We start from the raw sequence: 16,971 nt of genomic DNA, 5'->3' as shown, positions 1-16,971 counted from the left end.
TTTTCTTGCACGGCCGTGTGAATAATTGCAATTAGGTCCCTGCAAAATAAAAACTTCATATTAGTGCCCCTGAAACTTTTTTTTTTTTTACAGACAGCCGACTCGACCCTCGATCAAGTTTTCGACCCTGAAAAGTAAAATTCAAAAAATAAATTAGAATGCATGCTTATGATATTAAAAACGAAACGAAAAATTAAATAAAAATACGAAAAACAATAAAGCTCGGGTTGCCTCCCGAGAAGCGCTAAGTTTAAAGTCTTCAGCCGGACGTTGCTTCTTTAATTTCAAGAAAAAGTGACCGAAGTCACTTGGCAATCTTCACTCGCTTCCCAATACGGTTTGAGGCGGCTCCGTTTTACGTTGAACGTACGATTTGAATCTCGCTCCTTTATTTTGACCACCTCGTGAGGAAGAATTTCTTGGACAATACACGGCCGCGACCACTTTGATTTGCGCTACCTTGGAAATAACCAAAGACGGGATTTGCACAATAACACCAATTGTCCTTTGTGCAATTCCTTTTTGATTTTCTCCTTACGACCACAATAGCTTGACTCATCCTTCTCTCGTGACTTGCTCGAGTCTTTGGGTGGCAACATCTTCCTTGCATTCTCATCGTCGTTAAGACCTCGACTCGCATGACTTTCTCTCGGAGGATTTAAAAGTGAGTCCATGAAATAAACTTGCTCCGTCCGATTCCCGTTTCCGCCGTCATCTCCTGCACTCAAAGATGCTTTCCCATTGTCCAAGATCGAGACATCAAACTTTTCATTATTTGTAAAATCCATAAGCTCAATAGCAAAACAATCATTATTATCACATGGATTTTTATTAGCACTAAAAACATTGAATTTGATTGTTTGATCATGCACAGTCATTGTAAGATCACCACTAGCACAATCAATGAGAGTTTTCGACGTGGCTAAAAACGGTCTCCCTACGATAAGAGGTATCTCCCTATCCTCATCTATATCAAGTATAACGAAATCAACAGGGAAGATAAATTTATTAACTTTCACTAGCACATTCTCTAAATTTATTAACTTTCCCCGGCAACGGCACCAAAAACTTGTTCGGCGAAAAACCTACACGCAAGTGCACGTATCGTACAAGTAATATAGTGGACTAAAAGTCCGGATATCGAACCCACAGGGAATATTTAATTATCTAATCCTAGACGCTAAATTCTACCAATTATTATCAAGCCCACCCTACACAGTCGAATTTTAGAGAGAATTAACTAAATTAAATTAAAAGGCAAATTAAAACGACAAAGCAAGAAAGCAAATTAAACACGAAGATTTATCAGAGTAAACGAGCCTAGGATTTTATTCTTCCCCCTATGTGATTATTACTCCCCCAATTCCTTCAATTATGCAAGCAATTAACCCGGATTATTAACCTGAGATGCTAAAATAATCATAACCCGCTTCCGCGTGTATTACGATTCTAATACTCTAGATTCAATTACTATATTCCTAGGCAATTAATTCTAGAACACAACATTAAGCACAAATCTCAATAATGGCTACCTAAGAGATTAACTATATTCCTATGTTAATACCACAAAGGCTCTTCTACCACAGTTCTAATTATTAACCCGATCTTCTGATTCATGCGATTAACAATAACATAAAAGCGCATAAAGAGATCAAGTTCATGCACTTAATAAAACAAGTGGAAGAAATAATCCGGAATTAAAACTTGCATAAAATCATAGAATTGGGTTCATAAATCCCACATAGGGTTCCAAATAAAATCCTAGAAATAAGTAATTTAGCTACTCATGATTAAAGCAAAAACGCAAATAAAATAAGTCATAAACGATAAATCTATGCTTAGAGTCTTCGAATTCTTCGTCTTCGTTATTGCTTTGTTGCTCTCCAAATTGCGTTAAAAAGATCCCCAATTGTGTGCTTGGTTTGGTCTTATATAGGGTGAAGAACTTGGGGAAGAAGGCAGTTTCCTTGTGTAATTAAAATCCCTTTACTGCGCTGTTTCGGGGTCTCGGACGGCCATCCCATAATTTGAACTAAAACTCGGACGGCCGTCCGAGCTTTAAATCTCCAGATTTTGGTTTTTTTCACTTTTGGCCCATATTTTCTCCACAATTGCAGTTTTGACCCCCATACTTTTCCAATTCTTCAATTTGTACCTAAAATACAATAAATCAACTTTTTAAGCACCAATTATCATTAAAACACACCAAAAGCTCCAATTAAAAGGTACAATTAAGTGTATAAGTATACACTTAACATTACTCGAGTTGAAGCTTTTTTGAAATCGATTACGACTCCTTCAATTGTACTGAAAGTTCAAACAAAATTCATAGTCGCTCGAGAAGAATATAATAATAATAATAATAATAATAATAATAATAATAATAATAATAATAATAATAATAATAATAATAATAATAATAATAATAATAATAATAATAATGATGATGATGATGATGATGATGATGATGATGATGTTGAAATAATATCTGGTTTATTCCAATGATTTGTACGTTACGAACTGATGATGATAACAGAATGTTTCTTTGGAAGGAATTGTTCTAATAAACTTTTTTTTTAGGGGAAGAATTGTTCTAAACTAAATGAACAAATAATAATAAAAAAAGAATTGAGAAATCTTATACATCGATGCAGGCATGCTTCATTCCTCATCCAAAATCTTTAAATAATTAACTAATATTCTAAAGTCAATAACTTATAACTGTTTCAAACCCCAAAGGTTAAAAGAATAAGTCAAATACTAAACATCAAAACTGAATTAGCAAATTAAATATTCATTTGATATTTACGATAATATTTTAATATTATTTAATATACATATACACTAACCATAGTTATGAAATTAATTATTAATTGGAACTTTTTTGATAGTTTTATTTGTAATTGCGGTTATTTTTATACTACACCTAGTGAAGATTACACCGGGTGATTTTTACCATTAATCTATACACACCATTATGGGCATGTATGTATTTGTGCGTATATGAATTGTAATTGACACATGTCATATTCTGATTGAATGTTTAGATGTTTTTTTTTTATATATTTCAATTTCGAGGATGTATTTTAATATACAAAGAAGTGGAATATCAACATACTTGCCCGTTTTAATACTCACATTGATGCAAAACTTTTTCATTATGGACTATTAAATAAGGTGGTTTGTGTTGTTCCCGGTATATAAAACAGATAGTGAATTTTGTAAAATGGTCGAACAAATTAATTAGTGAAAATACGAAAAGATTAGCCGAGGCGAGAAAACTCTTTCCTTAAGACAATATTGCCCCACTACAGTGCTTACGGTTATTTGGCAATGGTCTCCCAAGATACAACGGCTAACTCGGCATATGAGCACTCAAAATCCCGAGTACAACGAATGTTACTTTGTGTCTCAAACTCTCGAATCGAATACGGGAGAAAATATACTACGAAGAATATTTCCGGGCTAAAGAAGGAAGAATTCCATAGAACAAAATTATAGAATTGAATTGATTTTTATGTTGTTTTTAAATCAAACATGTGGAGTTTCTATTTATAAGTTTCCAATGGTTGTGATTAATGAACACAACCCTTAGGAAATTAAACGAGTGAAGATGTGTGACCACACCTCTTCATATTGTCACACCTATTTAATCAAATAGGTGCCCAAAAATATTTTTTAATTTTCATTCAAAAATAATTTTAATTTCCAACAGTTTGATACTTCCATTGGAATTGCTCATAGTCATTAATAACTTATCGAGTCGTACAATTTATTGATAAAAAAAAAAATGTCGCGCAATTTAAAACCAAATGTACTTGCATAGTCCTTCACTACATGTGTATGTTTGAGTATGAGGTGTAAATTGGTCATGATAATTGCAAGTTCTAAAAACATGAAGTTGACCATTAATCTACGTGATGAGAGGCATTTGTAGAAAGTGTTGCTTTGAAGGTTGCTAGTTTTTGCTTGAGGACAAGCAAAAGTTCAAGTTTGGGGGTGTGTTAAGTGTATATTTTTACACTCAATGTATACTTTCTTACGAGGATTTTTGTATACTTTTATTGATTTACGTAATTTTTGAAATATACCACTTTAATTTTCATTTCGAGTCACGAAGTTTTGATTTACCATTACTCCAACTTTTTTTGAAACATAATAGAAGATATATTAGATTTCGACTTAAAAATAAACGAGAGCCTAAAAATATTCATCTTTTTATCCTTCTCCTAATTAAAATTAATACAGAGTGTTATGATTGGAACTCACATAGTTATATAGATGCTATATTCTATGCTACATCGGGTGAAATACACTGAATAGATCTTTACCATTCATATACACACCCACTTTGATCTATGTAGATCAACAGTAAAAAATCACCCGATATAATATTCATCGAGTGTAGCATAGAAATACTCCATATAAACTAGTCTTGCCAATTACTTTATTCATCTTTGACAAGATCCATCCACTATTAATTCTCTTACTCGTAAAGTGTGACTGACAAATTCCTTAATAAAAAGTCATTATCTGATTATGTTTTAAAAACAAGTCAATTTCTATGATGTTTTAGGTTGATACGCGTACATATTAAAAAAACTAATAAATATGTACGTGCGGGTTTTAACGAAACATAGAGAAAATCCTTAAAATACCGCTTCTCAACTATTTGTGTTTTAATTAATTAAAAATAATAAAGGAAAATATTGAAGAACATGAAATTAAAACATTATTAGAATTCAAAAGTGATAAATATTTTAGGACAAAAAAAATCTCTAAAACGAAAAATATTTTTCGATGGAAGGTGTATATGTTTCCCCTAAACTTAATAAAACAAATTTAAGATACAAAAATAAATTGGTATTTGTTTAACAACGAAAATTGAATCAATGGTTGTGTAAGGATGAAAAATGTAAGCACCCCTAACTTTGGGAATATTTTGTAATTAAAATTATTATAAAACACTAGAGCAACTAAGAGGGAAATTAATATATATATATATATATATATATATATATATATATATATATATATATATATATATATATATATATATATATATATATATATATATATATATATATATATATATATATATATAATCATCCCTAATTTTTAAGACTAAGTAATTGCCACTTAGTTTAGAAAGTTTTGGCCATCAAATTGATGACCAAGTTATAACATCAGAAGGGACACCAGCTCTATATAAACTGTTGAAACAACAACATAACATTCAACATAATCCATAAGTCTTAATTATTACAACTTATTTTCTTTTCACATACAAGAAAGAGGTTTAATTTGTCACAAAATGGGGTTGAAGCACTTCCTCACCCTCATTTGCATACTCAATCTCCATCTCTTACACACATTTGCAGATGATAGCACCAACACAAGCACCTTAGAGACATACATAATCCATGTCGATGTAAACTTCGGGTTTTTCGCTCGATTCAAAGATTTGGAGAGCTGGTACACCTCATTCTTGCCAACATCAATCTCACACGGGCGAAGAAGAATCGTCTACTCATACCGCAACGTGTTCAAAGGCTTCGCCGCAAGATTATCGGCTGACGAAGCAAAAGCCATGGAGAACAACCCGGGTTTCATCTCGGCTGAGCCCGAAAGGAAATTGGACAAGCACACAACGCATTCACCAAACTTCTTGGGCTTGAACCAAAACATGGGCTTTTGGGAAGGTTCAAACTATGGTAAAGGTGTGATCATAGGTGTCTTGGACTACGGAATTTTTCCAAGTCACCCTTCATTTAGCGACGAGGGGATGCCGCCCCCTCCCGCCAAGTGGAAGGGGAAGTGCCAGTTCAATCAAACTGCGTGCAATAACAAGATCATCGGCGCTAGGTACTTCGACTCTTTCGACAATAGCCCGTTGGACGAAGATGGCCACGGGACCCACACGGCGAGCACCGCCGCTGGAAGCTTTGTGGCGGGCGCCAATGTGTTCGGAAACGCCAATGGCACGGCCTCTGGCATCGCCCCTATGGCCCACCTAGCCATCTACAAAGTGTGTTCCTTGTTTTGCTTCGAAAGCGACATACTTGCCGGGATGGATGCTGCTATTGACGATGGAGTGGATATACTTTCTATCTCTCTCGGAGGGCGTTCGCGCGATTTCTACCGTGATAGCATTGCGTTAGGCGCATTTAGCGCCATGGAGAAGGGCATATTGGTCAGTTGTTCGGCCGGGAACCGTGGCCCATTCAACTTCTCAACACAAAATGAAGCTCCGTGGATCCTTACAGTCGGTGCTAGTACTATCGACAGAAAGATCAGGGCAACAGCCTTGCTCGGAAACAACGTAAGTGTTGATGGTGAAACGCTTTTTCAGCCATCAGATTTTCCATCGACGTTGTTGCCTCTCGTTTATGTCGGATCCCTTAACACTAGCGATACCGATATTCAATATTGTACCCCTGAATCGTTGACCAAAATCAATCTCCGAGGGATGATAGTGGTTTGCGAATCGGGCTTGGTGACGGAAGTTTCAAAAGGTGAGGCGGTCAAGACTGCCGGTGGGGCCGCCATGATTCTGGTGAATCATCGGCTTTACGCAAACATGACCTTCTCGGACGCCCACGTTCTTCCAGCCACAGACGTCGGGTACGCCGACGGATTAAAGATTAAAACCTACATAAACTCAACCACCACACCAATGGCAACAATATTGTTCAAGGGTACTATAATCGGCGACGAACGGGCCCCAGTAGTAGCGGCCTTTTCTTCCAGAGGGCCCAACAGTGCAAGCCCCGGCATCCTAAAGCCCGACATTATAGGTCCCGGAGTCAACATTCTTGCAGCTTGGCCAATCTCGATCGAGAACAACACCAACACGAATGCCACATTCAATATCATCTCCGGCACCTCAATGTCGTGCCCGCACCTGAGTGGCGTGGCGGCGTTGCTCAAAAGCGTGCACCCTGATTGGTCGCCCGCAGCTATAAAATCCGCGATCATGACCACGGCCGACGTTGTGAACCTAGCCCAAAATCCGATCGAGGACGAAAGGTTCGTTCCGGCGACCATATTCGCCACAGGTTCGGGCCATGTGAACCCATCTCGGGCCAGCGATCCGGGCCTCATTTACGACCTCAAATCAGAAGATTACGTCCCATACTTGTGCGGCTTGAACTACACGAACCGACAGGTCGGCTCTATTTTGCAACGGAGAGTGAATTGCTCGGTGGAATCCATAATAGCAGAGGCACAGCTCAACTACCCCTCATTCTCCATCTCTTACGATAGCTGGCAGCCGATTTCTCAGACATATACGAGATCGGTTACAAACGTCGGCGTGCCTGTGTCGTCGTACGTTGTCGAGATTGTCCCGCCGCCGGGGATTGGTGTGCTCGTCGAGCCCACTACCCTCGACTTCACCGAGGTTAACCAGATACTGCAGTATCAAGTGACGTTCACCAGACTTGAACCTACCACGAATACTACAGTTTACACTCAAGGTTACCTGAAATGGAATTCCGGCAAGTACTCCGTTAGGACTCCGATTGCCGTTATACTGCAGTGATTATGGAACCCCGTTTTACGCAGAAAACTGCTGAATAAGAATCTATCTTCAACTGATTTTTCTATTGGAGGTGGTGGTGAGCATGCACTACAACACACATGCTGGATTGTTATCTTCTTTTTTTTTTTTTTGTTTCTCAACTACTACATTGTTTTACATTCATCTGGTTTGCAATTTATGTGATTGATCTTTTGACATGTATGATAATCGATTGGCTTCTTTCATTTCATTTTTTGGTCGTGAGATTATATAGTTACTAATTAATAATCCAAATTCGGAAGAAAGGACAAACACACTCACATACAACCATTGCAGTGTGTGTCACTAAAGTACAGGTAATTCACGGATCAAAAGTCAAAATTATATAAACATGACCATTGAGAGTATATATATGGTTCATCGGGATAATTATATTTTTAGTCCCTCGTATTTTCACTTTCAGTCCAGCATTTACCATGGTCTACAAATAATGCTATAATGTTGAGTAAAGTGCAAAAAGTACCCCTGTGTAATCTCCAAATAGCAAAAACCCCCATGTGATAAATAAACTAGCAAAAACCCCCCTGTGAAATTTAGTCAAAGGCAAAAACCCCCCTGCTTGACTTAAGTGTGGCTCACTCGCGGGTTGCGCGACTGGTAGTAGGTTTTTGGACGTGAAATGACGAAATTGCCCCTAAAAATGTATTTATAAGTATATATATTATATGTATATATATTTTCCTTTTAACTTGATTGTTTAGAAATTAAAATATTGTTAAAAAATAGTAAATAATTAAATTTAAAAATTATTAAAAATTTGTTAATCAAATTAAGTATAGATTTTTTTAAATATATAATAACGGAATTTAAATTTTCTTTTGATGTAGCGATAATTTAAAATATATACAAAAACTATGTGATAATAAAAACAAAAATAAATTAAAGACCTCATTGTACCTTTATAATTAAGATATAACAAAAATAAAATAATTAAAATATTTAAGTAATATAAGAATTTATTAATTGCAAAATTCCAGGGGTATTTGTGTCTTTTTATATGAAGTCAACACTCAAATGATAAATGGGCCGAGTGTGCTATTTAAATAATTTCACAGGGGGTTTTTGCTAGTTTATTTATCATAGAGGGGTTTTCGCTATTTAGAGATTACACAGGGGTACTTTTTGCAGTTTACTCCTATAATGTTACCAACTTTTGACACATTTGGTCCATCTATTTGTTTGACCGTCAACGGCGAACGATCAACGATCGTATCAGGACTGAAATTGGGGTTTTCTTTTTGAGTAAATTGTAGTAAGACATCTATATTGTTTCCATCTGTTTAAAAAGTTCTTATATTATATATAAAAAAATGGCAAAACCCCTTATTAAATATTTTTGACTGCACATGCACCCAATATCATTTTAGCCGTTGAAAAGTCAAGAAAAGGCATAATATACCAAGGGGGTTTTTGCAATTAAAAAAGTATATAATCTTTTAACTATTTTTTTTATTTTGTCATATTTTCAGTTAGATAAAACCGATTTGTATAATGATCCAGCCCATTACCATCCGGCCGATCCAGTAAAGCCCAAGAGCCCAATTAGGGTCAGAAGGCCCCATGAAGCCCATTAAGAAAGGAAGGTCCATTAAGCTGACACCCTGTCAAGTAAGAGAGATTGGGCGAGCCGCGAGAGTGAAAAGCGCTCTCTCTCTCTCTCGCAAGTCCTCTCGCTCGACTAACTCGCCGAGTCGGTGCTAACCGCACGTGGGGGTATTTAATGCATGTCTAATCCACTGACAGACGTAGAGGAATGTCGTCCATGTCCCCTACTTTTTGCACCTGCAGCCGCCAATAAAATGACGTATTAAATTGTATTGAATGTAATTTGGAGTCTGGGATATCTAATTACCGCGATTGGACAGGTAAATTGAATTGGAGAAATCTTTGGCGTCCGTCCTTTTTAGTATAAATAGGGGCATTAAATACAGGTATCAACAGTCCGGTTCTTTCCTTTTTTATAGGTTCATCCACGGGCCCTGGTCCAAGTTCAGGCCTGCCTATCTCTCTAAATCAACCCACCGCGAATCTAGATCGATCAAATGGCGCCGTCTGTGGGAATCTGTTGAGAAAAGCTGTGGCAACGTTTTCCTTTAAAACACTATTATCTATTTTCCTTTACCCAATATACATATATTAATGACCTCGTTCCCCAGCATCGTAAGGGATCTAGCTAGTCAGATGGAGTCCGAGGTGACCCCAGCCCCGTCAGAACATCAGCCAGTCGTCGGAGAGGCTTCCACCTCGAGAGAGGAGATGCCTCAGACAACCAGCATTGTGGGAGATAGCCCTATGGTCGCCATGACTATGGAGAACCTGCATGCGCTCTTGGCGACCATCGTACAAGAGGGTTCTGTTCGCATTTTGAAAGAGCCCGACGCGGCGTCGCTAAAGAGGAGGATGGGCGAAACGGGAGAGCGAGCAGGCGAGGAGCCCAGCCGCACAAGATCCACGCTTGGAGCGTCAAGTCCCTTCACCGCCGAGGTCCTGGAGGACGAGCTGCCGCACTCATTCCGTCCTGTCACTTACGAATACCTTGGAACCACAGACCCTTTTGAGCATCTCTGTCGTTTCAACAACACTTCAGCATTACACCGGTTCACTGAGGGAGTAAAATGCCGGGTCTTTGCGACTACGCTGGCGGGGGCCGCCCAAACCTGGTTCAGCCAGCTACCGGCTGGCACGATTGGCGGTTTCGACCAGCTAAGCGCCAGTTTTATGGATCACTTCGCGAGCTCGAAGAAGCAGAAGATGAGCACCTTGACTCTGTTCGCGGTCAGGCAGAGGGAGGGAGAATATTTACGAAGTTTTATCAAACATTTCATCTATGCCACCTTGGAAGTACCGATGACCTCGGAGGAAGTATTGATCAGCACTCTCGCTCAAGGCCTACGGGCGGGCGACTTCTTCACCTCGCTCTCAAAGAAGCCCCCCCTATCTTTCAATGTTTTGCTAAAAAAGGCCGAGAGATATATGAACGCAGAAGAGGCAGTACATAATAAATTTGGCGAAACCAAAGACAGCCACGATACGAGAAGGGAAAAGAAGGAGGATAGAATGCAGAAGCCAGCCCAACTCGCGAGAAAAGATTTGCAGAACGAGAGAAAGGTAGGACCTCGTTTTGACAGTTACGCACAGCTAGTCGCACCACCAGGATAGATATTGGTGGCCATAGAAAACAACCCTAAGCTAAAGTGGCCACGCACATATGCAGAAGTACCAAAGAGAAGCCCCACATTGGGAAGTTTCTGCCGCTTCCATAATGATTATGGCCACACCACCAATGAATGCCAACATCTTCGTGATGAGATCGAGAGGCTCATACGTGCGAAAAACTTACCAGAGTTTGTAAAAGAAGGGAATCAGCGCCCGCAACAGGCGCCTACTCGGTACGAACGAGCCTCGCAAACCGGAGCCAAGAAAGGAGAAGCGGAATGAAAGGAAGGACCAAGTGGCACAGGGTAACTTCATCAGCATGATTCTGGGAGGACCCTCGGGGGGAGATTCCAACAGGGCCCGACGAGAGACCGAGGAGTTGTTCGGAGAAATAGAAGAGGCTGATCGGGCGAGTCGTGCGCACCTTCGACGCTTGTACAAGATGGAAGCTCAGCTGGAGGAGGTACAAAGAGTCTCGCACGTTCCACCCATTGTTTTCGACCCGCTAGACGAAGAAGGAATCAGGCAGCCCCATTCTGATACCCTTGTGATTACGGCCATGGTGGCAAATTTCGACATCGCCAGAATACTGGTGGACACCGGCAGTTCCGCCGACATTATATACTACGACTATTTCAAGAAAATGAATATGAATTTCGAATTAAAATACGTGGAGACAAATTCGGTCGGATTCTCAGGAGAGTCGGTGCGGTCAGTAGGAGAGGTGTGCCTGCCCATTTCTCTAGGAATGGAGCCAGTACGAGCCATACGATCTGTAAAATTTTTGGTTATGGATGCGCCTTTTACCTACAACATCGTATTGGGACGTCCTTCCATGAACTCATTTGAGGCGGTTGTCTCAACGTACCATATGAAGCTGAAATTCCCCGTGCTAGATCAGATCGGGGAAGTCCGAGGGGATCAGGAGACCTCGAGGAGGTGCTATTATGACGCATTAAAGATAATAGGAAACATATATGTTATTCGCACTGTCAACCAGAGTAACAACCAGGGGAAGGAGGACCGAATGTCGGAGATAGATCCAGCAAAAGAAGAGGCCCACGTACAGCCGATGGAGGAGCTGATGGTAATTCATCTTTGCGAGAAAGATGCCTCGCGCACCACCCGCATAGGAGGCGGATTAGGCGCAGAAATAGCTCGACAGTTAACGGAGTTCCTATGGAGAAATCAGGATGTGTTTGCATTCTCTCCAGCGGATCTGGGGAGTATTGACGAACAGCTCGTTGTACATAGACTGAATGTAAAGCGAAACGCGAAGCCAGTCAAACAAAAGGGCCGACATTTCGGAGCAGAGAAAGATAAAATCATACAAGAAGAAGTACAAAAGCTATTGGCAGCGGGGCAAATCCGAGAAATTCGTTTTCCTACCTGGCTGTCCAATGCAGTGCTAGTCAAGAAGAGCGAGGCCAAGTGACGAATGTGCATTAACTTCAGGGATCTCAACAAAGCATGCACAAAATATTACTACCCTATGCCACGAATCGACCAACTCGTGGACTCCACCGCCGGTTGTGAGAGGCTGAGCATGATGGACGCCTCGCAAGGTTACCATCAGATTCCATTATGCTTGGAGGACCAGCCCAAGGTGAGCTTCATCACCTCCACTGGAACCTATTGTTACACAGTTATGCCTTTTGGACTGAAAAAAACGGGAGCCACGTACCAGAGGCTAGTAGACAAGATGTTCAAGGGCCAACTCGGAAGGAACATAGCGAGCACTCATTTGGAGAATTTGGAGGAAACATTCCGCACGCTCCGACGCTACGGCATGAAGCTTAACCCCAATAAATGTGCTTTCGGGGTAAAAACGGGAAAATTCCTAGGTTACATGGTGACCAAGAGAGGAGTGGAGGTGAATCCAGAGAAGGTGCAGGCGGTTTTAAATATGGAGGCGCCGCGTAATATTAAGGAGGTTCAAATGCTGGCAGCAAGGATAACAGCTCTGAGTAGATTCATATCTAAGGCGGGGGAGACTAGTTACCCCTTCTTCAAAATACTGAGAAAATGAACTCAATTCGAGTGGATGGCAGAATCAGAGAAGGCTTTCGAGCAGCTCAAAATCTTGCTCGCCCTTCTCCCACTGTTAGTAAAATCGGTGCCGGGAGAAAAGCTATATGTGTATCTGGCAGTGGGCGAGTTCGCGGTCAGCTCGGTCTTGGCCCACGAGGAGAAAGGAGTGCAAATCCCAATATATTATGTGAGCAAGCTCTTGCGAGGGGCTGAGCTGCGGTACACCGAGATAGAAAAGATGGGCCTGGCGTTGGTGACAACGGCGAGGAAGTTAGACCATATTTCCTTTCGCACACAAGTGGTCCGGACTAACCACCCAATGAAGACAGTCATGGGAAGGATGGAGGTTTCGGGTGGGATGGTAAAATGGGCAGTAGAGATGGGGCAGTTCGATATCAGTTATGAACCACGAACCGCCATAAAAGGGCAAGCCCTTGCTGATTTCCTGCAGGAAACAACAAGACCAGAGGAGCAAGGGACCTGGAAGGTGTTCATTGATGAGTCGGCGAACACAACCGGATGCGGAGTATGAGTGGTGCTAGCAGAGGCAGGCGAAGAGTTAGAGTACGCGATCAAGTTGCCATTCAGAGCTTCAAATAATGAAGCGGAGTATGAAGCCGTTATACATGGGATGAAGCTGGTATCTTCGGTCGGGGGCAGAAAGTTAAGTATATTTTCGGTCTCACAGCTAGTAGAACAACAAGTAAAAGAAGGATTTGAGATAAAAAAAACGAGTGGATGATAGCTTATTGCGAGACAGTACGATCCATGATGGGCACGTTCGAATTCTGCGAGCTGACGCAAATACCCTGAGAGGAGAACCAACATGCCGATTTCCTGGCCAAAATAGGAAGCATAGCGGTAGGATACGAGTCAAGAAGGATACAGTTGCTAATAGGGGAGTCGTGCCACGCGAGAGGGGAGCGAATCTCCACAGTGACAGGCGGGGGGGATTGGCGCGCTGAGATAAGAGCGTTTCTACAAGGAAAAGTGTTAGCAAGTGGCCACGCACAGAAGGCCTTGGAGCAGCGAGCAAGTCAATTCTGCTTAAGCGGGGACATACTTTATAAGAGAGGATACATTAGGCCGCTTCTAAGATGCCTATCTACGGAGGAAGGCCATTATGTGCTACGCGAGATACACCAAGGATGCTGCGGGGATCATGCGGGAGGAAGAGCGCTGGTCTCGCGTGTGTTAAGGGCAGGATATTTTTGGCCCACCTTGAGAAAGGATGCGGGTCAGTTTGTCAAGACATGTGATAAATGCCAAAGGCATGGCCCGCTGATTCACGCGCCCGGAGAGGATATGACGATAATAGCCTCCCCATGTCCCTTCGCACAATGGGGGATAGATATTGTGGGCCCTATGCCGCTAGCCAAGGGACAGAGAAAATTCTTAATAGTTGCTGTAGATTATTTCTCTAAATGGGTGGATGCGGTAGCGGTGGCCAGAATACAGATACAGAAGTCATGAAGTTCATATGGCAGAACATCTGCTGTCGATACGGGTTGCCTAGAGATATCATTTCGGACAATGGAACGCAATTTAATTCGGCCAAGATACAAAAATGGTGTGCAGGACTGGGTATCAAGCAGAGATTTGCAGCCGTGGCTCATCCGCAGGCGAACGGACAAGTCGAGGTGATTAACCGAGTATTGTTAGAGGGAATTAAGAAACGTCTAAAAGGGGCAAAAGGAAATTGGGTTGAGGAGTTGCACGCGGTGCTATGGGGATATCGAACGGCGCCAAAAGAGGCGACTGGGGAAAGTCCATTCTCGTTAGTATATGGATCGGAAGCAGTCATCCCGGTAGAAGTGGGGTTGCCGTCGAGTAGAATAATGAATTTTCAAAAAACATCTAATAGCATGTGCTTGCACGAGGAACTGGATTTGGTGATGGAAAAGCAACAGAGCGCGCAAGAGAGAAGGGAGCTCAGCAAGGCCAAAATCAACGCAGCCTATGACAAGAAAGTGAGACAGAGAATTTTTCAAGTAGGGGACTTGGTCTTGAAACAGGCGGACGCCCTCAAAGCAATAGGAAAGCTAATGGAAAAATGGGAGGGTACGTACAAGATAGTAGCGGTGCTCGCATGAGGGGCTTACAAGTTGGAAGATATTGATGGAGCAAGGCTAGCTCGCGCTTGGAACGTGTGTCCTTCGAAAAAATACTGAGGCCTTAATGTCGTTGACTATGTAATACAAGGGGGTATGTGCTAATTGTTTTAACACAATGAGTTTTTTAGCCACTAGACATTACACAGGGGCGCCGAATGCTAAAATCATATATATATATATATATATATATATATATATATATATATATATATAAAATAGAGTCCAGGCCCATTTTAATATTAACTATTTGTAAAGAAATCTAAAATTAACATTATGAATTGTGAGAACCCCCTCACGTGTTTATTATTCCAATTTTGTCATTTATTCTCCCACTCTTTCTCTCTCTTCCCCCTCTCTCTTCTCAACTGTCCTTTTCTTTCTCTCTTCTCCCCCTCTTTTTATATTTTTACGTTGTTTTTTCCTATTTCCTCTCATTCACTTTCTCTCTCCCCCCCTCTCTTCCTCATACGTCTCTTTCTATTTCTCATTTCTTTTCTTTCTCTCGAATCATTCGCTCTGTCTCTCTTCTCTACTAAAATCGACTTGTATATCTTCTCACTAAAATTGACGGATCCATAGCCGACACATCTTTATAGCTACCATTGGTTCACCCGGTCTAGTAACAATGAAACGTTCAGATCTGTTTTCTGACGAAGCGGCATCCGGCGCCACTCTTTCTTAACGCACCCCCACCGCTGATTTTCTAACTGAAAAATCTCCGCCCCTAGAGTCTTGCATTATTGTCTCGAAGCCTTATGCTCATTTCATTGGCTTAGATCTAATTTTCAAGGAAACTTACGGCTAGTGATAGTTGTATTGTGGAAATTTGTTTTTTAGGGAAATTTAATTTACAGGGAAGGTATTCATATGCTTCAGACTATTGAGATCATTTGAGACTTTGGGCGTAATTGTAAAAGTGTTGGAATTACTTACCGATGGATAAATAATTTAACGGTGGTGAATTTTGGTTATAAAATTGTGGTACATAAATGATCATTGACTACTATAAATTAGTAGTTAACTATCACAATTTATAGCTAACTATTAAAATTTCATAGTTAACTTTCACTATTTTGTAGTTGACTGACACAATTTTATAGCAAACTAGAAGAATATTATAGTTGAGATCGTTCAGGACTTTGGGCGTAATTGTGAAAATGTTGGAATTACTTGTCGATGGTTGAATAATTTGAGGGTGGTGAGTTTTGGTCTTAAAATTATGGTATATAAATGATTATTGACTACTATAATTTACACTAGGCCAAAACTGCATTTTCGCGACGATTTTATAGTGACGAAAATTGATTTCTTCTCCCGCTCGCGACGATTATTGCCACCATTCGTCGCATCACAAATAACCTCCCCTTAAAAAGAAAATGCTTGCGACCAAATCATGATTTTCGTAGCAAACAAGTAAAATGTTTTTTTTTAAATATTTTTTTTTGTTAATCGTTGCGACGATGATGTAGTAATCGTCGCGAAATTTGGTGAAAAAATAAATTTCCTCTCTTTCTACGACGATTATAAATGATTCGTCGCATTACTCTAATAATATTTATTTTAAAAAAATTATGTTTGCGACGAATAGGTAGTTTTCGTCGCAATATGCTTTGGTTTATAAAATATAACAAATTAATGCGATGAATCTTTGCAAAATAGTCGCACAGGAGTTTGACAAAGTTTAATAGGTTCTCTATTGCGACGATTAGTTAATGAATTCGTCGCAATAGTTAAATGTATTTTTATTCTCAAGTACTATTAAACTAAGCAAAGCCCTAATTTAACCTCCCTGCTCTTTTCTCTCCCTCATTGATTTTCTCTCTGTCGCCGCACTTCGCCCCCACACTTCACCGGTGCACTTCGCCCCTATGATTCGCCGTCTCTTAGCCGTTGCTTTGCCGCCACGATTCGCCGTCCCTTCGCCTCCACGGTTCGCCGCCCCTTCGCCTCCACGGTTCGCCGCCCCTTCGTCTCCATGGTTCGCCGCCGTTGCTTTGCCGCCATGATTCGCCTCCCTTCGGCTCCACGATTCGCCGCCATGATTATATCAGGTTGTCGTCGCCTCGATTGTCTTCTCCCTGGACATAG

The 16,971-nt window shown here is 40.7% G+C and overlaps 2 protein-coding genes across 2 annotated transcripts; both read left to right on the top strand.

Annotated features, from left to right (window-relative positions):
* Positions 1-5,280: 5,280 nt before the first annotated feature.
* LOC105956210 (subtilisin-like protease) lies at positions 5,281-7,837 on the top strand. The gene has a single exon (XM_012980053.2). The coding sequence runs from the start codon at positions 5,315-5,317 to the stop codon at positions 7,541-7,543; it is 2,229 nt and encodes a 742-aa protein (XP_012835507.1). The 5' UTR covers positions 5,281-5,314; the 3' UTR covers positions 7,544-7,837.
* Positions 7,838-12,782: 4,945 nt separating this feature from the next.
* LOC148772649 (uncharacterized) lies at positions 12,783-13,301 on the top strand. Its single transcript, XM_088820622.1, has one exon. The coding sequence runs from the start codon at positions 12,783-12,785 to the stop codon at positions 13,299-13,301; it is 519 nt and encodes a 172-aa protein (XP_088676748.1).
* Positions 13,302-16,971: the final 3,670 nt, after the last annotated feature.

Source organism: Erythranthe guttata, chromosome 1, assembly GCF_056151865.1.
Source record: "Erythranthe guttata isolate IM_541 chromosome 1, IM_541, whole genome shotgun sequence".
Classification (NCBI taxonomy): domain Eukaryota; kingdom Viridiplantae; phylum Streptophyta; class Magnoliopsida; order Lamiales; family Phrymaceae; genus Erythranthe; species Erythranthe guttata.
Note: the sequence above shows the minus strand (reverse complement) of the source record. Positions and strands in the feature narration are given on the sequence as shown.